The following is a 27917-nucleotide window of genomic DNA, read 5'->3' on the forward strand; positions in this document are numbered from 1 at the left end:
ACTTTTAAATACTCGGGTTATTTCTTTTTTTTTAAAAAAAAAAAAAAACTTTGTTTCTAATCCTCTCAATGAAGGAAACTGCCTTTTAAAATTTAAACTGATTACTTTAAAATGATTAAACAGGATCTCGAATAGTTATGGGAGCAGTAAAATTATTTTGTAGTTGTTGAGAGGTATTAATTTACAGAATGCTTAGTAAAATACACCAAATGCAGTGACACTGGAGTGCCCCTTTCCAGGTCTCTTCCCAGTTAAATCTTCTCTTTCTGGGATCGCGATTGCATGAAGTCATCTGCAAGGACTAACATCAATTCTTGGTGAATCCTGCTGAGACTCTTGTTGAGTCTGTTTATGTTATAGCAAACATTTGTCACAACCTGCACACATATCAGCTACATCTTTATGCACCAAGAAAATTCTATGATAGGATCAATTTATTCAATTGTATGTACAGAATATTTGCATATTAATAAATAAGTCAATATTAAAGTCTCTTCTCCCATATAAAAGTGACTACAGTCTGACCAGACAATCCAACTCCATTTCTTTTCAAGCACACCTGTGACTGAGGCTATCAGTTCCCACTGAGTTTATTAACTGTAAGAGTAGAAACCTAAGAGACCAGTGCTTAAGTTTGTTTTAACCCTATACAGCAGAGGAGAAGGGAGAGAGAAAAAAAAACAGAAAAAAACTAAAATGTGCAAAGCCAACAATTTGTAGCGCAAAGTACAAGTTCATAATGTGATCCCAGGGAAGAGAATCCAGCCCGAAGGAGGACACACTGCAGCCAGCATTATAACCAATGCATGTTTTTGTCTTGATAAGGAACTGCATTGTGCCAGTCTCGACACGTAACGTTCCAGGAACTCCACCTGCCACAGATGACCATCCCCACCTGTAAAAACCTGTCGACACCCTATCCAGTGCGAAGTGACATTTCTTAAAAGAGTTCTTTGCCTCATCTCCCTAACATTCATCTTGACTGTGAAGGAATGGCTCGCTTTCTTTAATTGCTTCTTAGTATGTACAGATGAGCCTATAATTGCATCTCTCCATTTCCGGTAGTGATTTTTATCTTTTAGCTACATTCATTAGAAAACAAGAGGATAAGTGGCCGTATTTCGTATTTGCTAAAGTCTTCCCGTTAACCCAGGGGCTACCTTTGCCTTGATTGATACCTAGAGTAGCTGCACTTCGTTCTTTTTCCAGCCCACTTCCAATGTGGTAAAAAGTCACAGGAACATGTGGGACCTGGAACGTGTTTCAAGTCTGATTGCTGGAGCTGGAAGAGTGGGGAGTCATGTTTGAATTCAGATGTCTGTTTGCAGCACAGTGCGTGTGGACCATGCCCCCATGTGGGTCTCTCACAAACACAGGCTCGCAGAAGGGTTTTTGGCACACCTGACAGACCTTCTTATCCGACAGAAAAATTGGAGCTCCTTTTTGTTTAACCTGAAAGGAAGAAAGAATCCAAACATGAATCTATCAAGAAAAGCAGGGAAATTAGGAGGGAGTACGAGAAGAGTTAACGGATACAAGTATGTACTATTGCAACTCCATCAGGTGGACAAACTCTGTCAGTGACTGAGGTCATAGGAAAAGACCATTTGAACCATTTAACTTGAATTCCATTTCCACATTCATACTAGTTTCCTTGTTTCCTCCCAAGTACTGGTTTTTGCTGGTGGTGGTGGTGTACAGTGCATGTGCTCACATGTCCCATGCAACCTATGCAACTTCCTAACCAACTCAATGAAAGTGAGTATTAGCACATGTTGCAGGTTAAACTGTTGCTAGAATTAAATAAATGTAAGAATCCACTGAGAGCTTTAAGCAACAGCTCCAAGACGAAAAGCTTCACAAGTGAACTTATCACTTATAAAAGCTATTGGTAAGCTTGGAATTTTGCCAGGTGTTCCGTAAACTTAACTGCAAATTCTGGCAAGGCTCAATCCAAGCGAAATGTTAGTTCAAGTTTGTTAAAATTTGGCCAAAGATTAAACTAGCAATCCCAGATTCATTTTCATTCAGTCCAAAAGCCCACAAAGCTGGTTCCTATTTTAAGGAACCCTTTTGTTTTATAAGGAAAGGGTAAAATAAATTTTGAATCAAGCAGTCATAGTAATACATACAGTTATTAGAACTGCTTGCAACCTGACAGCACAACTCTGTCCTAATATTTCTAACATTAGATTGCAATTGAGCCCTTTAAAGCACGAAACTTCAAAATGCCTCTATTAAAAAAAAAGAAAAATCCAACAAAAACCCAACACCACAACGGGACTAACCGACCTTCTCGTATTTGTAGATCAAGTTTTCGGCCTGCGCCAAGCCCAGCGCAACGCGGGTCATTCTCCTCGTGTGGACGCTCTGCCTCACGGCTCCGGCCAGGAAGGGCGAGAGCAGCTGCACGGACCAGCTCTCGGGCACCAGCTGCAAGACCAGCGCGGCGTCGAACTCGGCGGCGCGGCCGTTGAGGAGGTCCACGGCAGGCGCCACGAGGGCGCCGTCCGCCATGTCGCCGCCCAGGTAGGCCCCGAGCAGCATGTGGAAGAGCCGCTGCCGGTAGCGCCGCCCCCTGCGCTCCGAGCTCCACACGCAGTACTCCTCGGCGGCACGGAAGTCCTTCAGCTCGTGCACCAGGATGTGCAAAGCCTTCTCGTGCTCTTCGAGCTTCCCGTACAAGATGGCGCTTTCCATGTGAAGATCGGTGCCCTGGATTTTATCTGTGAAGAGACGGGTGCAACGTTCTGCTCAGCGGAGGAGAGCGCTGCTCCCTTCCCAGGGCTGACACCAACACCCCCCATGTGATGAGCTCGATTCTCATCATCTCTGAGGAGATTTTGGCAGCTATATAGAGGACAGATATAATAGTAGAAGGATGTCCAAGCATACATAACCATCTAACAAAACACCACAAAATATAGGAACACCCTCCCGCAACACTAAACCACTGTGACAATAACAAAACCAATGGCACTGATACCTTCCACAGCTCTAGCTTGAGCCTTGCTACCTCTGCCCCCGCTGCTCCCATCTGTGATCGGCCACAAGACAAAGCTGCAGTATTTTTAACCTCTCCTCCTCAAAAATAACATTTTGAAAGTCTATAGAAGACACTGGTAGCAAAACAGCGCAATCTTAAGGACAATACAAAATCCTCGATCCACTTTGGCAGCTGTGAAGTTCAAGTGTTAGCAACTGGCCAACAGAATGATAGCAGGTTCATCAGGAATTTCAGGATAAAGTAAAAACTCTTACTTATTAAAAGTGGTAAACGGGGGTTAAAATAAGTATGGTGTTTTGTAAAACACTAGTAATTTTATTTCCCCCTTAAATATTTTGGTTCTCAAGGAGGAATGCACTAGCATATGCACTCATCTCATCATCATATAAGATAAAATTTTTCACGTAAGATATCCTGTATCCACAGCATACGGACAAGGATTTCAGGAGAACAATCCTGCTTGTAACTCCTACCTTTAAAAAAAATGGGTTAAAAAGAACAAGGTTCATAAAGAGCAAAAGTTTCATGACTGATATTTGTAAATTATTTGTTCTAAGCTGCTTTGACTGGAAAGGCAAGTGGATGGAAAGTACTGTTATTTTAGTTATTCAGCCATTTTCCTTTCAAGTACCAATTCTTTCAGAGAAAGATCAGAAAACCAATTCATTATTTCATTATAATAACAAGTCATTTCCCTCTCATCCTTCGGGAAGCAACAGCCATTGCTGTTGGCAACAGCCATTATAACCACTGGCCAAGGACTAATTTCAGCTGTTAAATTGTTGCTTGCCTTACGCCAAGATGTATATTGCCCTTTTTTACACAAAAAATCACTCAGATTTTTGCCTACTATAAATCCCAGTTTTCAGGGTTGTGGGGGGGAAGTAATTGTGGAGAACAACCAAGACAGATCCACAAGTCCTTGGGAATTAATTCCTTAATGCTCAGCTATCTTTCACGCTGAGAGGCAGACTGCTTAAAAATTTAACTCTTGCATTTGCAAAAGACCATCACAAGTTACAGCTCAAAAAGAAACAACTTTTTTTTGGTATGATCTTTCTCCCAGTCCGCTATAGCAGTCTGTGCTTGGGGCAGCAGCAAACATACTGCTCTAACTCATGAAATGTGTGAGACCAAAGCCAGTGGTAACAGATAGGCCTTTTCTAGCAACTTCTATCTATTTGAAAGCAGCAGGTTAAGCCCTATACACCTAGAAACCTCAAATCTTTAGTTTTCTATCCTTATGAAGATTTTATCCTACTTTCTCCTAGAACTGATATATAGCATTTATAATAGAGAAAACACATCTTACCCAAAATAAAGTGAATTCTATAGAGATCAGATTTTTGAAGAAGGCTGCGCAGTTTAGACAGCAATTCAATTGTTTCTGTACAATTATCTGTTGCCACAGATTTCAAGTGAAGTATTGCTTCCAGATACAAGACAGCTAGGTGGGTATGGTACTTCTCCTTCTACAGATAAAGAGGGCAGTGTTAGCTCGGTTTACAAAGACAACCTCTTCTCCCACCGATAATATTTTGATGATTATTTACATAATTGCATAGAAATGTGTTTTTATACATTCACCTAGTTTGTATCAGTCAGAAAAAAATCTTTTGTTCATGCAAATTGAGAAATTACTCAAATGACAAGTTATTCAAATGAACATCACAAAACAACTGCTCTGAGTTCTGTATGCTATCTTAATTTCATAGACTTTTCTGAAATACAGATATTGAAAAAAAACCCACTTAGTCCTAAACCATACTTTGCCTTAAATAAAGAAGCTCAATAAGTAGGTTCTTGGGCAAAAGTTTTCCTTTCAGATGTTCAGCTAATGAAAATTAAAGCAATAAAGCAGATCTTTCCTTTGCATACGAATATAACCTATACTGTGCCTTTGTGTTTTTTTTCGCCTTGTAAAATGAGTAATTTTAACTTAATTCGTTCTTCTTCATATTCAAGTGTGCTCTTTGACCTCTTCTCTTGCTGCAATATATTGCAAGGAAGTCACCAGAAGTATATAACCAGTACAAAAATGTATCAATGGAGCAATATGTGTAATAATTTATATAAAATCTAAATACAGCAATATATGTACTAGCATAGCGCTCTTTCATACTATTCACCACCACATATTCAGCAAAAAATAGTTGATAATTGGATTATTGTTTGAAACATTCCCACAAAGGCATTCACAATGACCCAGCACTTTCTGAAGAGGACAGTTTCAAATCCAGCTTTTTACCTGCAGGTAGAATAAATTTAATTATGTTTGTGGGTTTTTTTTTTTTTTTCATTCCAAAGACACCGTTCAGCCGTTAGTATTTGTCTGCAAATAGTCATGACATTAGAAACTAGGATTATTATTAGTCATGGTGCCATACACCAGATCCTTGAAAATATTTACTGCATTATTATATAAATATACTTTAACAACAACAGAAGAAAACCATTGATCTAGCATATACATTTCAAGAATGCAAGCTAGAGGACTGGCCACCAGATCTGCTCAGTTCTTTCACAATTCACTTCTTTGCTTTATTTACAGCTTAAAGTCATATTCTCCTGTGCTTGAAGCACCTCGTTTCCAAGCTCCAAAATGTGTTGCTTCTTCTGTATTATGCTTTACATATTGATAAAATCCAAAGCTAGGATACAGTGGTGTTTATGAACTGTGAGCACTCTAGTCATTCAACTTTGAATGGTTTGGAATCCTACAACATAAGTTGTACATGTCTTAATTCTGATGCTTCTTCTATAAATCTCTCCAGGACAGAACACACATCTACTTGTGAAACACTGAATTAGCAGGCTTAGTGTCTTACTGCCACAGTGCAACAGGATTAGCAATCTTTCAACCATTTTTCTATGGCCTTACCAGAGGATGACCTTTCTTTTGCACTGCAAGTCATTAGCTCTGTTACCTACTGTGAGAAGCTATAGCCAGATAGCCTCAGGTGTTCTAAAACAACAGTTAAGATTTACACACTAACACTTAAACATGTTTTCTAGAAATCAATATGCAGCCAACTATGACTGACCAAACATCCCTATTTTTCATCTTTCCCTATGCACTTTGTAGGTGGCTTACCAAGTTTTGTGTTAATCAGCTCCCTACTTGAGGATTTACAGTTCGTAAGTGTAACTGAGTAACAAGGCATCACGGAGATACTCTAACTTCAGTCTCAAAACAGACTGTAATTTAAACCAAAGCATGCAATAGTGGTATGGAAGAACTCTGAGGAGCTAATGAACCATCAATTCCTGCCTTACCATCATTTTCAAGTTGAAAAGTTAGTAACAGAATGTAATCTCAAATCCAGATCTTGTAGGGAAGAAGTGATTTTTGAGAATAAGCTTAAGCTATCAGGAGTGTATCTAAAGGTATTGAAGTTATACTACTTTCTTCTAAACATTGGCATTTTTCAAATGACCGCAATTTGCGCTGTGAAACTTATGCTTTTTATTCTTGGAGGACTTACCTCTATTTTTCTTTCCAATACTAAATGTTCTAGATATCTAACAAGTGACTTAGGGTATTTGTTAAGGCAACTGATGATATCATCTGGATTAATGTTGTTTTTTTCCTGCTCTTCCAAAGGCCGTTTAGTGAAAATCTGTACTCCAACCTAGAAAGAGTTAATTGCATTTGGGAAGTTAGTGGCAACGCTTTTACTTTAAACACCTATTTAACAGCAGCATCAGTTAGTGCATTAAGATACACAACACAAAACCCCTTGCACCAAGACTACACCACTTAGTGCTTCTGAGCTTTCACCTAACCCCATCATCATTTCCTCCATTTGTAAGCCATATAATTGCCCAGCCTATAAATCTGCTGTTGGGCAGAACTTCTACCAGCCTTAAGAAGTGAGCAAATCTGTTCAACAGCAGAGAAAGATACTTGAGTCCTTTGCAGGAAGGAAGCACAAGTTATAAAACAGATTTTTTTCAGCCTTACCCCTCTGTGTATGCCACCACATAAGAGATTTTTTCAGTGATCAAAATCAAGACTTACAAATCTGGTCACTATATGTGATGACTGATCGTGCTTTAAATTAATGCACATCAGGTAGTGGAAGGTTCCAGCAGCAGACACTGCCTGACACAGAGCACTCAGCTGACACTTCATTTGGCACAGAACACTAACAGATATTACAAAATTATATTTTTAATTTTGGTGGAATTATACTAATTCTTGTAATTAAAAGGACTTTCCTGAACAAAGGTCATTCCAGCTATGTCATTGCCTATTTACAGGGATACTACATTTACCAAAATCCTGATAAGATGATTTTAGCAGCAGCACTGTAACCCATTAGGATAACGTTTTTCTTTTTTCTAAACTCTAAAAAGTGGGATTAATACGAAGACATGCTGTATCTTTCATTGCTCAGAAAGACCAAGTGTTTTCAGAAGAAAAAGGGACAATTACCAACAGGACAGGTGGCTAAGAGGGATTTAAAAAGAATGAAGCACCCTGGCAGTTTGCTTTTGTCAGTCATCATTTAAGAGTTATTAAATTTTCTTCAGAATGGTCTGACTAGCTAGCAACTAGTCTGACTAGCTATACAAACGTTACTCAATACCCAAACTGTCTCGGAGGCCTTATCTTCTATTTGTGATATTCTGAGAAGAAAGAAGTACCTCTTCGTTTTTCTGTAAAACCCACTCAGAGTACTTCCACACGAGATCGTGGTCCGAGCAGAACGTGAGGAAGTCCACTACGTATTCATAGAGATCTGACCGTGTAGAGTCTTGAATGTCTCCATTAACTATTTTCACCCATAACTGCAACAAAAATGCACAGAGATTAGAGTTACATAGACATCGTGCCTAAAACATGGACTCAGTCTTCCAGCTCAGAATTTACACACACTATCACTACACCTAGTATCAGCCATAGGTACTTGTGGAATTAGAAAGAGCTTCAAGGAAAGCAGATTGTCAGGAATCTCACTGGTCATTAAATTTGCACCACTCCTGTGTTAAAGGCTTTTCTTGTATATGCCATGTATATTCGTGACATTCCAAACCCACCTCACTGCGTTCTCACACTGAAAACAACTGCCAGAGCACTTAGAAGAGGTACAACCACTGCAGAGAGAGCTTTTGATAAAATTCCTTCAATGTGGGGCCTATTTTAAATCTGTTTTTCAAGTGCACAAACTTAAATGATGCCAATTTAGACTAAGCATAAAATTCTTCAGTCAAAACTAAAGTGCAAAACTTAGAAGCACTATAAGTATATATTTTTATATTAACCATAAATGGAATTTAAAAATGCTACACTTAACAGATCAGGTCAGCAATAAACACAGATTCCTGAAACAAAGCCAGACACATGTGGCAAAGGAGAACTCCCCTGCTGCCCCACCTCACTGCCTTTGTTTTCTTACTGCCTTTTGTTTCTACCCAGGAAGTTTCTGCTTCCTTACAAAGGGACCTGAATGCATTTAACAGTCATGATGATAACCATATTCTCAAAGTCGTGCAGTAATGAAAACTGCTACAGGTTTTGCATATTTTATGTATTTGATATATGCTGTTCAGATAATCAGTATATGATCAGAAAAAAAATCATTTTTACACACTGAGCTTTACAGACATGACTAATAGTTATTTAATTGGCAGTCTACCAACCACTGCTGGTCTGAGTGACTAATGACAAGGGGAGGGGGGAACCCCAAAAGGGCTACAGAGCCAGCTGAAACCCACAAATTGTGAACTAAGTGCAGCCGAGCCACAGAAAGGACACAACTCCCAACTGCTATCAGTGTCTGCCATGATACTTTGCTACTGATGCTGTGTGTCCAGATCAATTGGCATAGGATACGCCCTCATGCCCCTTCCAAAACCACCTAAAGGGTCTTTGGGTTATTTTAGTGCTTCTGTACATCTTTTAAAAAGTACAAACATATGTTCAGGGATGCAGAATTCTACCTAAAGAAATAGCATAAAGGCATCTGAATAGCTGTTATGTACTTCAAATTCTTCGTTTTTTGCATGTAAAATATCAATTTATTCAAGTTTCTCTCTCCTGCAACTTTCAAGCAAAGAAAATCTGCACTTCAGAGATTTTAATCTCAGAGGGGTAACCTGATATTTTGGTTCAATTCACAGACAACACTAAAAGCTTTATTCTAACCTGAAGTGCTGCAGCATCCTGACCATTGTAATGATACAGGAGACCAAGGGCAAAATACCTGTATAGAAGAAAAAAGTAGTAATATTAAAGTCTGTAGATCCTTTCTACCAATTTCATTACGGTTCAAATAGCAGGCATTATAACAAATAGTTGGTTATGGTGGGATTTTTAGGTGATGTGTAAATTCTTAGGTCCACATTTGAACAAGCAACTGCAGCCTCATTTTTACGATTTCTACGATCAAAAGAGAGAAGTCTTGTCCTACAAGTGATCCATCTGACCCTCCTTTCTCTAAAAGGAGACTACAATTAGTATCTCAAACCTTGACTTTGTATGTGTCAAATTAAAAAAAACACACACCCCCCATTCTATTCTTTGTATTTTAGGTACTGCTCCCAAAACCAAATATTATTTCAGCAGATAATCAGCTATCTAAAAATATCATAAAAGTGATTTAGTATGAGTACATCAAAAAGTTTTTCTTTTTAAATGAGAGAGTCACACAAGGAATTGCTTTCTAGGATGCCATTACAGAGTTCTTTGTATAGTACAATGTTTAAGCTCTAGAATGGTTATCTCATGAAATGATGTTTTGCCGTTCACATTTACTACAAAGTTTGCCACGCAAAGTAAATGTGCCAGGAGAATTCTGCAAAACTACTGAAACTACTTTAAGCCTAATCACAATTAGGACCTCCACCACTGTAGTCACTAACAGCATAGTGCACAGCTTAAAGATGAGGAAACTAGATCCCACACAGAGCTATTGGGATACTAGATATGACTGGAGCTCATATTTAACACATTTATTTTCTAGCATTCCCTGCTTAATGACTGCCAGACAATTCTTTACCTCTGGGCAGTTCCAGATTGAAGCCATCTGCACTCAGGCTAAGCATAATCCTTGTAGTGAATCAGTATGAGGACACTGGAGGTCACAGTTCAAAAGAAAAAGCTCATCTGAGTGCTACTACCATTTTAAAGCTACTAGTTAGTTAATAGCTTCTACCTGAAGTGCACATTTTTATTTTTTTATTTTTTTTTTAAACACTGACAAGTCAAATCATCTTTTGGACCAAACAGAGAAATCACAGGGATCTAGGCTTAAATGCTACTGACTAGTGAAGCAACAACATTTTTCCCCCCTCTCATCTCAAAACTGCAGTAAAATTCACTCACTTTTTGTGTTTTTCCAGCCAGACAGCACTATCTGTTAAAAGGCAAAAATTCTCAGAAACCAGCAGGTCCAGAAGGCTTTCGTGATTTGCCTCTGCATACAGCTTCAGCAAAGCCGTGTCAATGTCCTCCTTGTAGCCATTAGCAACGTCAGTGCTGCGGACTTCGTTTAAGTAGCTCATGAGGAATCGTTTGCACTTGGTCATCTTCTCCTGGTCGCCTTGGGTCAGCTGGTTTAGGTCCGCGTACTCGTGCAGAGGGGGATGAGACCGTATAAATGAAGAGGAAGGAGGCAACAGGAAGGGGTAGAGAGAGATCAGCTCCCGGACGTCAAGCTGGCCGCTTCTGCAATTACAGTGTCAAACTAGATGAAGCAAAAAAGAAAGAAAAAGTATACATAGGCACAAAAAAATAACACACTGGAAATGCGTGCACAGATGCTTAGAGTCAATAACAAGTTGTCGGCTTCTTAAGGTTACTGCCTTCTATATTGGGGAAAAGCACCTTCAAAGTTATAAATACCTGAGGGGAGAATGTAAAGAGGATGGGGCCAAACTCTTCTCGGTGGTTGTCAGTGACAGGACAAGGGGTAATGAGTATAAATTGAAACCCAGGCAGTTCCACCTCCATGTGAGGAAGAACTCCTTTCCTGTGAGGGTGACAGAGCCCTGGAACAGGCTGCCCAGAGAGGCTGTGGAGTCTCCTTCTCTGGAGATCTTCCAAACCCGCCTGGATGCCACCCTGTGCCACATGCTCTGTGTGTCCCTGCTGGAGCAGGGGGGTTGGACTAGCTGATCTCTAGAGGTGCCTTCAAACCCTAAGCATTCTGGGATTCTGTGTATGAAATGGCCAAAAAATCAAACCCAGATTTGTCCCATCCCAACTCATTCATCATTCTTTTTCCTCCTCTAGAGAGGGGGCTCTGAGAATTAAGAAACTGGATGAACCTTTTACTTTTAAGTTACTAGTCTGTCAACAACCAGAGAAGCAGACAGTACAACATCCCAAAGCTGCTCAGTGATCTATACAGAAAAAAACAGCTGAATAGACTCAGTACAGTTCTTAGGACTGCCCTGGACTTCTGTATATTTAGGGAGCTAGTATTCTGGTTCAGGCAAAAAAAAATGGTATAGTGAAATCTTTCAGGCAAACCACAAAGATTGTGCAAGTCATTCTGCAGAAAGCTTCTGTTTTCTATAGAAAACATAAAGCCTTCAGAATATTCAAAATGATTAAAACTTCTCCCAAAAAACAGATGTCCTGAAAGTTTCAAGGTGGGTATCTAAGCAGGCATGGAACATTTTGATGTGCACCTTGTAATCCCAATCTTTTGGCTTGAATATAGGTAAGCTCAGTCTAGCAACGGTCATGTGAAGTGGATTCAGCCACTTTTTAATTTAGTGTTTTTTATATGGAATCAGTCCTACTGACAGGATGAGTGTACTCGCTTCATTCTATTTTCTACTGCTTGTTCTCTACGTATTCTCCCTGTTCAAGAGAAATCGAGTACAGGCCTAAAAACACTTTTCCCTCCGTTCTATTCTTCAGTGAGTAGATGTCACTAGAACAGCAACCTCATTAGGCAGAATTAGTTACTGAAAATTTCTCAATCTGCCCAAATGTCATCTCTGTCTTGGCTTCCTTGCACTGCTCTATGCAACCTCCCTCACCCTGAGCGAGGGGCTAAGAACTCGAGCTACAGCAACTACTACTCTTGGCCTTGCCTTCTAAGGACAGCAAGAAATCCTGATTTAGGTTTCATTTCACTAGGAATTTCACTATTCATTTTTGAAGAGAAGCATTCCTAAAAGGCGAAAGATATTGTTGCTGAAAAAGCTCAAAATGAACAGAAAACTCTATAAAGGAAATGTTAGTTACTTTTTCTTATATTTAATTTCAAAAAGAGGAAAGTTTTATCCAATGATCCACAAACTCAGAAAAACTTTTCCCTCCACAGCCCTTGCATAAAATTTTGAAAGTAAAATAATTTGCAGACTACTGCAATAGGTGAAGCAGGAAAATCTTTACCTTCTGCCAGCAATAAAGTATGGAAGATCCTAACAAACGGGTTTATAGCTTCTCTGAAGCAACACAAGCAGTGAGGCAAGCCTTGAATTGTTGACTTCTTGCCAAGGTATTTCTAAAACTATCCAGAAAACTAGAGTGGTTTAAAAACAAAACTGAACCCATAAATATAAATAGCTGTTGCCTTTTTTTTTTTTTTTTAAATAATGTTTGAGACAGTAAAAATCAACCTTGGGCTACTAAAGCAGAAGGATACAGATGATAGCAGCAATAACAAGAACTTTTAAAGCATCAAGTATCCTGTTGCACAGCCTAGGGACTGTCAATAGATGCAAAGCACAGAAGCAGCAAAATGAATGATAGCCAACAGCAACAGAGGGAAATCTGAAAACAGCCTTTCCTATGGAAAGTATGAGTAGTATATTTTCCTAAACTATACTTTTTTTTTTTTGTCTGAAAAACCCACTACCCTAGAAAGGCCAGCCTCTAGCAAACAAAGGGTCCATGTCTCCTGCAATAGCATATTCCTATAGCTGAAGTGTCCTGCAATAGCATATTCCTATAGCTGAAGTGTCCTTTGAATCCCTTTTTTCAAACTTCAGAGTTTCAGAAATCTAGATTCACATCATGACTGAACTCAGAGAGATGGGAAACGAAGAGGCTGAATAACCAAGAAACATGAGGTTGTCACTGGCATAACCTCATGGTTCAAACAGCACTTGGGCTCTTAGCACTGACTTACTACAGCAACCTAACTGCAGCTGTGGCTAGTCCATCTCCTCTGCGAAAGCTTAAAAGGCTTGAGGATCAGCAGAAAATAAGCTGTATTATACAAGATATATTGCAATAAAGTTAACTATTTAAAGAAAGATGAGTTTTCTTCAACAAGATTCTTCACGCATTTATATTAAACAAAATTAAACAAAACGGCCTTCTCAATCTGTAGAAATCCAACTATGATCATTATTTCCCCTACTGGCTACACCATCAAGTATGTGGAGATGGTCTAAGGTGGAATGAACAACCACACAGATGAATAAGTAGGCTATGTTAAATATCACATTTTAACAGTTTTAAGACTTTTTCTTCTAACTTCTACAGTACCAGTAGCTTCAGTATCCTATTTGCCAGATTGGGAGCAGCATCTAACCAGTGAAAGGATACAACTGAGTACTGGAAACTATTTTCATTTTGACAGCTATCAACACTTGAGCAAAATATCTCAAATTCAGCAAGTGGCTCACTAAACATTTCTGTTTGGTCCAACTCCATGGGAATCTCTAAATGAGAGATATGAAATAGCAAAACTTGTAAATAGCAGATGTTTATGTCACGTCTAGCAAGCACCACTGTGACAGCTCACTGAGTTTAATTGCTCCAGCTGAAGAAAGTAACTTCTCCTTTATTTGTCGAGCTACTTGAGTTCCAGAACAGTTATCACTTCCTTTCTTCCTTCTCCTCATTCTTCTATAGTCATACATAAGAGCATAACCCAAAGAAACTTAGCAAAAAGGTATTTCTCTTAACAGTTTCTGTACTTAAGATTCTGATGCTTAATTTCATAGTTATCAGATGCAGTTTTATTTAAGACAAGTTATGGAAAGAGGAACACAAAGCTTTTAGTCCAGTATGCTTTTACCTATTAGTCTATAGCCAATAGGTGATTTCTGAGGAATGAGACAATCTCCATGCAAATTTGGCCAGAAAGAGGTTCATGACAAACCAAATCCTCCGAGATGCTGCTTTCTCCTTGTTTCATTGTTAATTCCACCTTTCATTCAAACAGATAGAATATTTTCTTTGGCACTTTACAACAGCAGTCATTTTTGACTGACTGTAGCTTGAAATACCTGCAATGCAACACATGGAACTGGAGCAAGTGGTTGCATGGACTGCCAGTATCTTAGCCTTGTTCATTTGAGACTTATCGATGCTTGAAGAAAAAAGTGCACGGGAGAGTTGGGGCCCCATCAGATGCTATTTGAACTAGCTGTGATAGCCAGGGCTGAAAAAAATCAGAGACCCTGAATCCCACAAGGAACTTTTCAGTCTGAATAGCCTGCAAATGGCTGGACAAAAGGGGTATTTACTGTCTCGCTCAAAGGGTTCAGCAGATCACGAGCAACTTCTCTGTTCTGCAGTTGAAGATTTTGCAGGAAGAAAATACCCTGGGATGACATTTCAAGATTCATGGTTGGACTGTGTTTTCTCATGAAACATTTTACTCTCTACAGGAGCTCTCTAAATCCTGTTCCTTACAACCGACTCCTGATGGGCTGCTAGATAGAGGGGAGCTACAAATCAAGACCAATCCAACTGAATCACCCCCTTCTTCCCACAGATGCTAGAGCTCCTGATACATTCCCTCTGCTCACTGCTTTTAAAACATCTTCCACCAACTACCAGCAAGAGAGGACCACACGCAAGGGCTTTTCAGGAATTTGGTACAGCAAGAGATTCTGTATTACAAAGCTTGTACTTCTACTTCAGCTATACAACAGCAGCGATCGAGTGCAGTGTCTCGGAGATTGGCAAGGAGGAAGGAAGATTGCAGGTTTCGCACTAAAGCCAAAAAAGTGACGATAAAAGAGATTGTGAACAGAAGCTGCTCCTAAATGATATTTAGGACAATCTTGGCATTTCCTAATCGCTGTTCACTGTGCATTGCCCATTAAAGACCTGTGTTTTCACATAATCCGGGTGTGCTTGAAGTGAAAATGGAAAGTTCCCTCCTCAATAGTAACATCTCCCACAGCTTCACCTTCCTTCACGTTATCTCCATTAATCCAAGGACAACTTTTTCAAAGCATTCTACATACAAAAGAAGGATTGTTAAGGATAGCTATTCTGTGAAATAGTCAGGTAAAACAAAACAAGCAGCATTTGACCACTTTACAGAGTCAAAGTGCAATAGCAAGATCAATCTGTGAAAAAAGTCATCTATCTTTTGAAAATGATCTAGCTGAACCAGTGTTAACACAAATTCAGTATCTACATCCTCATAAAAGCTAGTACAGTTGCATGAACAGTATTTAAATTGTCATTTTTTTCTTAGGAAACACATACTTAAAAGAAACCAGGCAATTTTCATGATATAGATCACAGCACAGGCTGAATAAAACAGCCTGGACCTTCATAGGCATCAGGTCAACATATCTCCACAAAAAGAAAAATCAGACTACAGGCCTACAGTGTCAACGCTAAAATATGTTGGCATACAGAAAAAGCATTTGCATTAAGTTTTATAATGGAAAACTGCCCCAATGCCACCCTTCCAACAAAAACATCTGATCACAGAGATTTCACATCCACATCAAAAAACATTCCAGTCATTAAACATTTCTAAAACCAAGTACCCTAACTCCTTATTGAAAGCCTATTAGTAAATTTGTTGTCACAGAATTACCTGAAGAGCTCTTTTGCTTCAAGGAACTGAAGCTGTGCAAACTGAATAAAACCCGCTTGCTGAAGGATTCGTTTGTACATTACCTATGAAAAAGAAGAGAAAAAAACATCATCATCCATAGGGTATTAGTCATTACTGCAATAACTATCTGACAAGAAACAACAACAACAAAAAGCCCCACAAGAACAACAACAACAAAAAAAAAACAAACACTGAATAAAGAATCTTCAGCCAGGCGCACGTAGTGCTGCCTTTCTTCCACAAAAGTCGGTGGACACAACACTGTTCAGGAGTACTTGCTAAAAGGCAAGTCACAAATAGCAAGTTTACATGTTCAAATGATGACTTATTACTTGATAAGAATTTGACTGTTGAGTTTTTGCTCATGGAACCAGCAAATGTAAAGGCAAGTGGGTCATCTTCAGAGACCCCCACAACTGAATAGGCAAATGGGACACATGGGTACGTTTGTGTACATGTGTGTATATATATATACACACGCACATATGTATATATAAAAGGCACAAAGCCAACTGCCTGCCCTCCTCTCCTCAGTCTTCCAATAATATCTTGCTGCTGATTCTCACAGCCTCCCCACTGTGAATGATCATACTTCTGATTTTCTGCCTAGCAATTTTTTTTAAAAAATAAATACTTCTAAACTTAAGTTTAGCTGATCAGCAGCACCTTATGCAAAGTACAAAAACACAGAAAGCACAAGCAAACTATAAGAAAAACAACATGTAACCAAGTTTTGCTGCTAAGTTCACAGTTAGGCAAAAATAACTCAGTACAGAGAAAAAAAAATCACCTATAAATGCTAGGTATTTAATCTGAACACTGAGTTGGTTGCCACCAGGTGAAATGAAGTCCTTGTGCCCAAAATATTTCCAATGGCAAAAGAGAATTATTAAATGTAATGTAAACTGTCATCTGGAAAACGTCATTGCTGGTGACTCTTTGGCTTTGCATTTTCCAAACACAGCGAGCTATATCCACATGCCTTCAGTCTTCCCCTCCAACTTCCTTATGAATTTGCTGTTTTTAACATCTAACAGAGGACTACAAGTGGTGTTGTTAATAATAGGCCTCCAATTTCAGTGAGAATACCAGGAAAATTTAATATATTAAGCAATATATTTCACAACAGAATTACTAAAAAGCAAGAGACCTCAAGTAGGGTACACTAATATTCCCATTGGTGATCTTTTGTCTTGATTAACATTCATAATTTACCAAGAGGGAAGTTTGGCTTAAGTCCATTTAGCCTATGGACGTGATGTCAGTAAGCCACTGAAACCTGCTGCTTTGCAAGGGGGCTGATTTTTTTTTATTGCCTCCCACAGTTGAAGAGAAAAGGGGGAACAAAAAAGCTTTTTTTCCTCTCTCCAAAGAAACAAAACTATAAATTCAGTGCTTCTATGTTAGGCAGTTGTGTCCAACTAAGGATGCAGACTGCAATGTTTTCTAAGCAAATATCTGCCCCTTGTGGCATCAGAAATCTTCAAGATGTGGCCTTACACTTTCCAGGGAAGATTAGAAAATAATTTCTCATGTTCCTAGGAAAATTGATATCCGAAGCATTTTTAGGCTGTTTCCAATCTTTACAGTAAAGTGATCGCTAGTATGTACACAAAGAATCAGAGTGCTGGTGTTAAGTTTAATCCATCTTAAGTTAATCCCTTAACTGTATAGATTGGTCTGTGAAGCAATCTTTTCAATTAAAAGTTAAGAACTTCATACAAGAATAGGGCTAAAATCAGTTTTAAATTTAAACCAATTGAGGGATACTCACTTTTATCTACAATATTGACCTGGCACTTGTCTCAAAGTTGTGCAAAATTGCCTCCCCTCCCCACCCTCCAGCTTCTATTGATCTTTTCCCAATTTTGGAAAGACGTCCTGATAGGACAGGGAGTAGTTACCTTGATTTTCAGCCAAGATGCACATGAGACATTGATACTGCTCATGACAGGGACTTTACAGGCAAAAAGGGAAAGAATTCTACAGTTTCCTTCCCAGAGGTTTTTAAGAATGCTTAGGGTTGGAAGGGACCTCTAGAGATCATCTAGTCAGACTGATGTTATTCAAGAGCTGTATCTACTTACATTTTGTTTGGAATGGGGAAAAAACAAACAAAAAAAGCAATCTTTTCAAGTTCCTCCAGACCTGTTACCTGTAATATTGTGTTTTGGATGTTTGTATTAAAGGTACTAGGTTATAACCTGTTTAAAAAATCAACACAAATTCCCTTATCATTGTTTGAAGAGAGACTTTAGGACTCAAAGTGCTGTAAGAGAATTCTATATTGTTGGTTGAATGGAAACAAATATTGGGAACTAAAATCTAGTTACAAACACATAATAATTAACTGAAAAGCAGCATTTTAAAAAGCTCTAGTAAACAGAAAGGTTAATATTAAAGCTGCAATAGCCACAGTGAAGCTTTCTGTCAATTGCTAGAGAAATCCTTACTAGCATGGTCAACATTACTACAGAGATAGCCAGGAGAGGCTTGGCTAGAAAATTACTTCATCTCTGGACTGGTCTGGATGTAGTTTATACATTTTTTTTTAAGACTAAACAAAATGAGAGGTAAAAAAAGAGATACCTATGCAAGATGTGTGTCAATCTAAGCAAGGTCTTCACTACCAACCACCATGATTTCTGCAAACTTCAGCTGTCCTGAAAAATTAACAAATACGTAGTGTTCAGTCATCTCATGGTAGCATGGTAGAAAAGCCTTTGCTACTCCTCTACCAGAATGATATCCTTGCACCACTTGTGCTTAGTAGTTTTCTACCTAGCAATATTTCTTGATTCTCAAAGACAGAAGAATTCTCATCTAATGCACAGAGAAATTTACAGCCCATAGGGCTAAGCAACAGGGCTACTCATCTATGACCTACTTTTCCACAATAACTAAAACACTGATTGCACACATAATTCAGACATTAGAGTACATTAAGCTGTTTCAATACCACTGCCACCCCAAATTATCACTTAAATTATACCTAAACTATTTATTTTAAAGGAGGGAGGGAGGCAACATGAATCCATGCAATAACCAAGCAGTATTCAACTGCAGCAAAAAGCCCTACCTCCCCAAAAAGTCTGTGCTACAGTATCATCATCAAGTTCAAGGCACACAGACTGGCAAAAGCCATATCAAACTGGGAAGATTAAAGGAGCATGTGGGGAAAGAAAGGGGCGGGGGCGTGCTCTACTATATATATACACACCACTCAAATACCATCACTCTTCTGCTGGATCAAGTAGTTTAACTCAATACCTTTGCCCTCCTACCCCTGCTAGTATAAAATGGCCCCAAAAAGAGCATTAACTACTTGGGAATGAATAAAGCAGCTCAACTATGCTTGCAGAATAAATATATATTCTATTAAGAGAGAATTACTGTATGTTATGCTACAGAAATGTTACCCAAGATACATTTAAAGCATGTAACTTCGCTGTGCTCCATCACATCTCTACACTTCTGCTACATGAGCCCACAGCTGAGGTCTGAGGTCCTTCAAACAAACCTGCGGTGACAGCGTTAGGCACCAGAGACCACAGAGGGCCAGTTTAACACATCATGTTTGCAGCTGCTGATGTGCTCTGAAAACTGGACTCCTTTCTCAAGGGCTAAGCCAAGTTCCATCTTCTAATACGAATCAGAGGAAGACTCCATTTTGAGCTGGGTCATATAAGCATTGCTCAGAACTACAATTGGCTCTTCTGCTTGAAAATAAAATATCTTTTGTTTTTCAGCTGTAGCATAGATGTAAAGCAACTGAACACCCTTAAGAGCACTTACCTGAAAAAAATTAAAGAACACACTAACTTAAAATCACAAGAGCTTACAATATTCTCGAAAACAGTAATTTCAGAAGTGCAGGTAAGATATTCAGCACACAGAAGATATGTTAGGTAACTTATGCTAAAGACAATAAATACTTAAAAAAATCAAAAAAAATGCGAGAGGAAATAGATTGTGGGATGTATTTCAGATACTGAATTGCAGTTAAATCTGCCAAAGACATTTTCCATGCTTAATCCAAATAAACTGAAGAATTGGAAAAATTAGAGGTCCTCATGCAGATAAAAAAGACTAACATCTCATCTGAATACAGATACATTTCTGCAAGCTACAGACCAATTTCTGCAGTTACAGACCACTTTTTGCTTTTGGAAACGGAAAGAAAACAATTCAAGTACTCATTCACATACACTGATCAAGAATAAACTGATTTGTATTACTTTGTATTTCAGAAATCTCATGCTACTTCTCTCAAGTTTGAAAATCTAAAGGACTGTTTTGCACTATGAACTGGAGACAGAAGGCATATAAACCTCTAATTTAACAATCTAATAAAAACGGCTACTCAGTACTTTGCCACATAAAAATATTAAATATTCAGTCACACACAGGCATGGCTCTGCTCTAAGTTTCAATATTGTTGAGTGTAAGACACAGCAAGAATCTCTGATGAGAAAAAGTTCAAAACAAATAGCTGACTAGAAACAAACTGATATTGCTGTTTAAAATGAGCGAACAGCTGAACCTACTGCTAAACACTATAAGAGTTTTTCTAGCACCATTTTGAGCTTTGTTTTGCTTTGTTTTTTTCAGGTTATACCCTGGAGGTGGGGGAATAGGTACAAACCAGGAAAGCACATCTCCACTGCCAACACATCACCATCTTTTACAAGCAGAGATCAGTTTTACAGCACTTCCACTTCCTAAGGCTGAAAGGATAAGTGATGAATCAAAGAAACCACCCTCTCTCCCCACACATCCCCTCTGCAGTCAGCTGACCATTGATAGACAAGCTGGCCCCACTGTGAAACTCTTCCATGAAAATTAGAACAGACCTGAAACTTCTCTTTTGGAATATTCCTTCGAGCTCCTTTTGCTAGGACAAGGGCTTCTTCGACTCGGTGGCTGGCTAGAAGATCCTGAATCTGTTTTTCCAAAGGGAGTGGCACCAAAATATATACACCCTTATTAGTAGCCACAATTACTCTGCCTGAATAGAGCAAAGTAGTATCAGTTTATGTTCTCCACAGAAGAAACACAGTAAAAAACACAGACAGAAAATAATTTAATTACAGAAAAAAATTATAATCTCACAGACATCTCAGACAACTAAATTGTCAATTAAAGCACATTTAATGAGCATACAGTTTCGGAAGACCAAGTTTTGTCTATCATAGTCTGCAGGAACCTAACTCTGAAAGCATTTACAATGAAAAGTGTTTCAATGGCTAATGTGGTTGGTAGGTATTTTGCTTAAAAAACAAACAAGACTGTGTCCACATTTATACTAGTGAGTTATGTTACAGAGCACACAATACAGAGTCACTAATGCAAATAAGTGTCCATTTAAATACCTTCAAAGTCCTGCAGAATGTGACCTTCTTTGAAAGGCAGGGTTTGCTTCTGCTGCTGGTCCAGCATACTGTGCACTGTGATGAACTCCTCATCCAGAGCAACCACGTAAGGAAAACAAAGGGCTGCTCCGATCACGTTCTCCGACCAGTGCACGGGGGCTCGCTGGGAAATGCCATCTACGGTTGCAAACATCCCTACATGTGAAGAACAAAGGGAAAAAGAGCTTGAGACTTAGTTTAGGACTGTTGTTTTCCCAGTCCTGAGCATTGAGATCAAGAACTAGAAATAGCAACTCTCAAAAGAACATATACAGCATTGGGGGGCAAAATGACAGGGCATCAAATCTTACAAATCACTGCACCTTAAAGACTTGCTAGATAGCTCAAATCATGATTTTCTTTATCCTTCACCAACAAAAAGTGACAGGATTGAAGAGTGAAAAGAAAATATGCTGGAAAAATATAGAATAAAAGAATTAATGTTCAGCAAGTTTATCAGTATTTTTTAAAGAGTTATGCCATGTAGCTTGAATTTACTTTAAAACACACAGTATTTGGTGAGACAAGAGCTAGTAGGAGCTGCAGACAAGCACTGCCTGACCTATCTCCCATTTTAAACACATTTGTTTCTCACAGCATCAAATGCCTTAAGAAGGTGCCAGTCTATTACCAAGCATTTCATAGAATCCCAGTATGGTTGAGGTTGGAAGGGACCTCTAGAGATTATCCAGTCCAACTCCCTGCTCCAGCAGGGACACCCAGAGCACATGGCACAGGGTGGCATCCAGGCGGGTTTGGAAGATCTCCAGAGAAGGAGACTCCACAACCTCTCTGGGCAGCCTGTTCCAGGGCTCTGTCACCTTCATAGAAGTTCCTCCTCACATGGAGATGAAACTTCCATTCACTCCTTGACTTTTCTTCATTTCCTTCAGAAGAGTCACATCCTGCAAGGTATCTGTGTTTTCAAGCACTGGCAACAAAATCCAGAGGCTCCATGTGAAGTAAAGACTTAACATTCCAATAAAACCCACACTTTCAGTCAAGCACCTTCAGTTAATTTGTGTTATCTTTCTACCTGTCCATTCACTCCAAGTGACTGCTTAATAAAAGTTGCACTTGCTTCTGGGCTACAGAGCATCACTTCCATTTAGAGCATGTGATATTCTCTGTTTCTCCGTAACAAGTCTTGTCTTAGAATCAATTCAAGTGAAATTCCAGTTTGAGATAATTCAGAAAAATCATTTACGAATAGGAACTGTGCATAACACAGTGCTGTTCCAAGTCAAAGCCTGTCTAAACCCCTCTGCCCTCAATGGCAGGGGATTTGTGATATAACGATGTATTTCCCCTTGTCTTTACCCAGTTCTTGTCTAAGGATAATAAACATGACAACTACAATCAGAAATTATGGCCTTTTTAACAGAAAAGAAAGTATTTGAGGGAACTAAGATGAAGTCACTGTCAATTTCACATTAAAAAAGGCCAGTAGGCTACCTGAAAGGTGCATGAGTTACCCCAAAGCACACAATTTTCAGTATGAAACAGACCTAAAAATTGACAGAATCAAAAATAATTTAGCCTGAATGATCTTCTGGAGGTCACCTGGTCCAGTCACCCCACTCAAAGTAGAACAAGCATTTGCTCAGGCAACTTGGGGCCTGGGTTTACTTGTTAGACTGCCAGGGTTTACTTGTTTAAAAAAAGCAATGAGAAACACTACAGTACATGAAAACAGGAAGGGAAAAGAAGGATTGGTCACTGCGGACTACTTTGCTTTATACCAAGTCAGCAGCTCTGAGGAAATGCACTGCACAACCCTCTGCTCTTGCTTGTGAGATTTGTACAAGGGGGAAGATTCAGTTCTCCACCTCTGCTCGCAGACTACTCAGTCACCGCGCACGCGGTCAGGCCACGCATCGCCGAGAGCTTATGCTGGAGAAACACAGCAGGAAGCTAAAATAAAGGTGTGCATTATAGCTCACTAAAACTATCAAAGAGTTTAGGTCAGAAGGAAACCATGTCCAGGCAGTCCGCCTGCCTCTTGCAGAAGCCCTTCTTGTCACCCTTCACATCCAGCATTGAGTTCAGCTCTAGATGGGTTTAGGAAAACCAAAGTCTATCCTCACACATGCTGTCAGCATCTCTGTGTCACATTGTTACAGGTCAAACAGCTCTCAGACTCCCCTTCTCCACAGGGCCATGGGACTCTTCCAAGCAGGTCACTAAAGAAGTCAAAGCCAGCTCTCCTGAAGTACTATTTGCCTTGTTCCTTTCTCTCAGGATCCTGAATTCCACCATCTCATGACCACTGCAGACATGATTCCTCCGACCTCCACATCCCCCACCAGCTCCTTCTTTGTAAATATGAGTTTCTGCAGAGGATACCATCTTTTCTCAGCTTACTCTATCATCAAAACACTCCAATAAGACCTCAGATTGGTTGTGCTCTTCTGTGCTGTCCCTCCACCAAAACAAACTAATATCACAGCAGTTTTGCTTTTTACTGGACTTAACACTACACAGCTTAGTATACTCAGTACACTACACTTAAACCATCATTTTCTGTAACATGGACCTGAAAAAACACTCTAAAAATATGAGCACAGGATAACATAAAAATGCCTGGAAATTCACAGCATCTACAGCTAGGACAGGGTTTAATTCTACAGGAAGTTAGGTTAGAGTTTATTTCAAATACCATTTCTTATTAGTGCTGTAATGCAACATACCTATTACATTCTACAAAAGGGAATTCACATGAAGCTTCCTAATAGGAACTTCGTCAGAAGTTAACTTGCCTACACTAGCCCAAAAATAATTTATAGCAGTACAGGGTTGTGAAAGCCAGTCCAGTGAGTCACTACAGCTAGGCTATCAGCCTTTGATATTTCACTTAGTACCAAGCAAATTTTAGTTACTCTGGGCTGCGGGAAAACAGTACGTTTCCTGGCAGCTGTCTATGTAGACAAAACACTCCAGAGCCCTGATTAAAACACAAGCATTTAAGCATAATTTTGTGCACTTACATGAAAGGTGGGAGGTAATAACATGTAGTACCAATAATTTACCTTTTGCTCTCAATATTCCAGCACTGCTTTATAAGGAAAAATAACATTATTTCGCACTCGAGTAATAGCTACTTATGCTCTGTTTCCCAAACTGAGATAAAACACCAGAAGATCAAAAGTTGCGAAAATACCCGTTGTCTCACCTAGCCCTCCAGGCCCAGCAAGCAGGAACTCCTGCCTGCCTATCCTTTTCACAATTGGCCGTTTCTCATCACTGCAGTAAGGAAACAGATCCTGGGAGGCACCAGTGTTATAATTCAGTATGATATATTGCGTAGTAAGGGCGAGACACAAGTAATGCCCATCTACAGCCACAGCGTAGGGCTGCTCTGGGGTAAACACTTCCTTCACTATCTGGACTCTGTCTTCAAACACCATGAACACCTGAATGGTGCGACGCTTGACGGAGATGATGCAGACCTCGACACAGAAAGGGTCCCCATTCACGGGGTTCTCATTTAATGTGAAGGTCACAGCTCCTTTGATCCTTGCGCCCGTGGGAACAGGTTCCAAGTTCATCATATTAACTAGTGTTATCGTGTTGTCGCAGAGCACAAGCAGCCTGGTGAGGGCGGACGCTGCTTTTAGCTCACTCACAGACTTTTTGAAGCCTAGGTATTTGTGCAGCTGCTTGGTAGCAGCAAAAGTTATTTTTCCAGCTGTTGATATCTTTTCGTCCAAGAGAAAGTGATAGATAAAGCAGTCATTGGTTCCAATGTAGAGGTTCTTCCCACAGCACTCAATGCACTCGATGTTGATGTGAGCTTTGTCTCCCATCAGCATCTCCCGCTCAACAGCAGAGACGAGCCTGAAAGCCTTGACACTCATGGTGCCTCCTGGCTGATCTGATTAGAGGAAAAAGAAAAACATTTTAGTTTTCTCCACACACACAAAATCAAATATCACAGAAAGCAACCCAACACTCACCAGTATAAAAGTTGCTGAATTTTTAAGCAGGCTATATCGTCATTATTTCCAACCAGATTAAACAAGTCACTCCACGCTAAGAACCACAAAAATTACTCAAATTGTACTCTCTCCCTTCAAGGCAATCTACTTCTATATGAAGCAGATTCATAGCAGCAGTCGGCTATTTTGAAAGTGATGCCTACTCCACAAATAAGCAGCACAACTTTGGCACTTTCAGATACTTCTGCTCTACAGGTAGGTCCCTGATACCATTTCATGTGTTTGATCCACCACCTGTACGTTAGGAGACACGTGCTTTGGCTCCGATTTCTAGGAAAGGACTTTCAGTGCTACATGTTAGAAACTCACATTATTTTGTTTGTATGCTATTTGACAAAGGTGAAAGCAATATAAATAGTCTTACAATGAAATATCATAGCCATATTCCATTTTAATGAAGTTACTTTGCACCCCTTACTCCCAGCAATAATAAAGAATGTAACACAACTTTTGAGTCACTTTGATAATTTATGCAAGGTATCAGGTGGCTCACAATGAAGGATTCTTTTCTTCCTTTAACTGCAGAATTTCAGTTTCATTCACCAGTATTTACACATTTACTCTACTTAACCAGGCACTTCAGCAATTATTAGGCAGAGCCAATTTAGAAACACGGTTCATAAAACATTCAATCAGCTCAAGAAGAATACTGAAATTAAGAGTCAGTTATCTACAGTCACAACCATTCCAAAATATGGCTTTCAACAGTGAAGCACCTCTTCTTATACTCTATTCTGCAAGCAAATACTATTCCTTTATAGCCAGGAAGTTTTGCCAGAGGAAGTTCCAGTTTACAAAGCAATTATTAGCGTCTCTCAAAACAATCCCCAGAGTTTTGCTGTACACCACACTATTTCTATTGGAAACCAGCTGGCAACTGTTCTGAATACACCAAAGAGAACATAAGAAACGGCACCTTGTAACGTGCCTTGGTTGTGCTCTGTGCTCACCGTTTACACAACACACGGCCTGAAACTGCACCGAGCATCTTCGATAGATTTGGGAGATACAATGTACAGTTACTTCCACACGTACAGGGGAGACCCAAAACATCAAATGAAGTTTCTATGGGCAGACTGAAAGACCAAAGCAATGCTACTGAGAATTCTGAAATTGAATACAAGTACTAAAAATAAAGCTACTTTCAACTCATTAAATGCAGCAAAAACTTGACCTTTGCAAGACAATACTGAAAACCATGCCAAAAGTTTCCAAAAAATGAGCATGAAAAGTTAAACTACAAAACTCACAATTAATCACTAAATATGAAAAGTTTAGTCTGATTTTTTTTTAAATCCCAAATCATTAACACTTAATACTTTTGTATTTTAAGTATCTAATGAGACGCAATCAGCTTTTCAACCTGAGATTTCTTCCAATTCTAAGAAACCTAGGCTCATAAAAACAATAGGCATCTGAGGTGTGCTGCAAAATCAGGACAGGACTCCCGCGTGCAAACTGCACAATGCAAAGACATCACTAAGGTTGGTTTCAATTATGCTGCCTTAAGCTGCAGACAGTGATTTTTAGCTCATTTAGCCACCAGAAGAGTGCTTTGGAATGAAGAACATGCAAGGAGTATTAGGAAGTCTTAACCAATATAAGTCCCATGTAAGAATGTAGCCAGAAGCAAACCATGTTATGTTTTTACAAAAATAGATAGTGCTGATTGTTTAAGTCTAAGAATGTAATGTGTTCTCGGGCCAAAATCCGCAGAATTTTCTTTAAAAAAAAAAAAAAAGAAAGAAAAAAAAAGAAAAAAAGAAAAAAAGCAGGTTGCAGGTTGACCATCGAATCAAGAAGTTTTTAAGGACAGCCTATACATAATCCAAATGATGAATTATCTTCTGGAGAGAGGTTTAGCGGCCTTTTTTAACCTGAAACTGTCAATGATAAACTTCCTATAATATAAACAAAGATGACAGTGTGTCCTTCTGCTTTTGAAGAAGATACATTTAATAGAGAAAAAGGCCTCTCCGAAAACTACAAAAGCAGATGAAACAGTGGAAATATAAAAGACATGCAGTGTTCTTAACATAAAAAAGGAAACAAAACAAAACCCACACAGAACAAAACAAAAACAAAAGGCTACAATAAAAAAAATCCTGAATGGGAAGCACAACGTACTACCACATAAAACTGGGAAGCAACAAAATGAAACAATCGCGATAGGCAAAACCGAGGCTGTTAAAAACAGAAGAGTTCACAACGACAAACACCAACACGCAGCCTGTGCCCTATGGGGTTTATTCTGCTCTCCTTTCCGGGCGCTCGGGGGCTCACGCTCCCCACATGGGACAGGGGCAGCAGAACCGGCTGCTTCCTAGGGGTCAGACCGCGCTTCAGACAGCCACGAACAGCGCTCGGGGGGCTACTTTTTAGGTGTCCCTAACGCCAGGAAGCGAGGTCGTTGAGACGTGGCCATCAAACGCAACCAACGGGCGAGTGGCCAGTCGGCTACCAAGTTTTACGGTGCTACACAGCGTTGCACACGCTTATTCGCAGTGCAAATAACGCAGGCCCCGCGCTCTGGCCGAGCGCTACCTCCCGCCTGCAGCCGCGGGGCTCCCGCGGCGGCCCCGGGGATGGGCCCCGGCCTCCCCGGCCCTCACCCGCGGGCTTCGCCCGCCCGGCCCGGCCTGCTGGGGAGCAGCCGGGCCGCCCCCAGCACCGCGGCCCTCCCGCCTGCCCGCTCTCCCTCCATGCCGCAGCACCTGCGAGC

The 27917-nt window shown here is 39.8% G+C and overlaps 1 protein-coding gene across 1 annotated transcript; it reads right to left on the reverse strand.

The window, feature by feature from the left end:
- Positions 1 to 601: 601 nt before the first annotated feature.
- On the reverse strand, positions 602 to 27917 carry TGFBRAP1 (transforming growth factor beta receptor associated protein 1). Its single transcript, XM_088530105.1, has 12 exons — positions 27910 to 27917; positions 24370 to 25071; positions 21159 to 21353; positions 20640 to 20794; positions 15766 to 15848; positions 10338 to 10679; positions 9159 to 9216; positions 7658 to 7801; positions 6493 to 6639; positions 4320 to 4479; positions 2293 to 2726; positions 602 to 1452 (listed from the first exon to the last, which is right to left on the reverse strand). Exons 2-12 carry the CDS (start codon positions 25052 to 25054, stop codon positions 1264 to 1266), a joined length of 2592 nt encoding a protein of 863 aa, XP_088386231.1. The 5' UTR covers positions 25055 to 25071; positions 27910 to 27917; the 3' UTR covers positions 602 to 1263.

Source organism: Tinamus guttatus, unplaced genomic scaffold, assembly GCF_059628265.1.
Source record: "Tinamus guttatus ecotype Peru unplaced genomic scaffold, ASM5962826v1 Tinamus_guttatus_pri_ptg000030l, whole genome shotgun sequence".
Lineage (NCBI taxonomy): Eukaryota > Metazoa > Chordata > Aves > Tinamiformes > Tinamidae > Tinamus > Tinamus guttatus.

Coding starts and splice junctions, on each gene's coding strand:
- TGFBRAP1 (XM_088530105.1), bottom strand. CDS start 25,054: ATGAGTGTCAAGGCTTTCAGGCTCGTCTCTGCTGTTGAGCGGGAGATG. Junction 21,354..24,369: donor TGCTGGGCCTGGAGGGCTAG/GTGAGACAACGG, acceptor CTTCACATGTAG/GGATGTTTGCAACCGTAGAT. Junction 1,453..2,292: donor TGATCTACAAATACGAGAAG/GTCGGTTAGTCC, acceptor TCTTCCTTTCAG/GTTAAACAAAAAGGAGCTCC.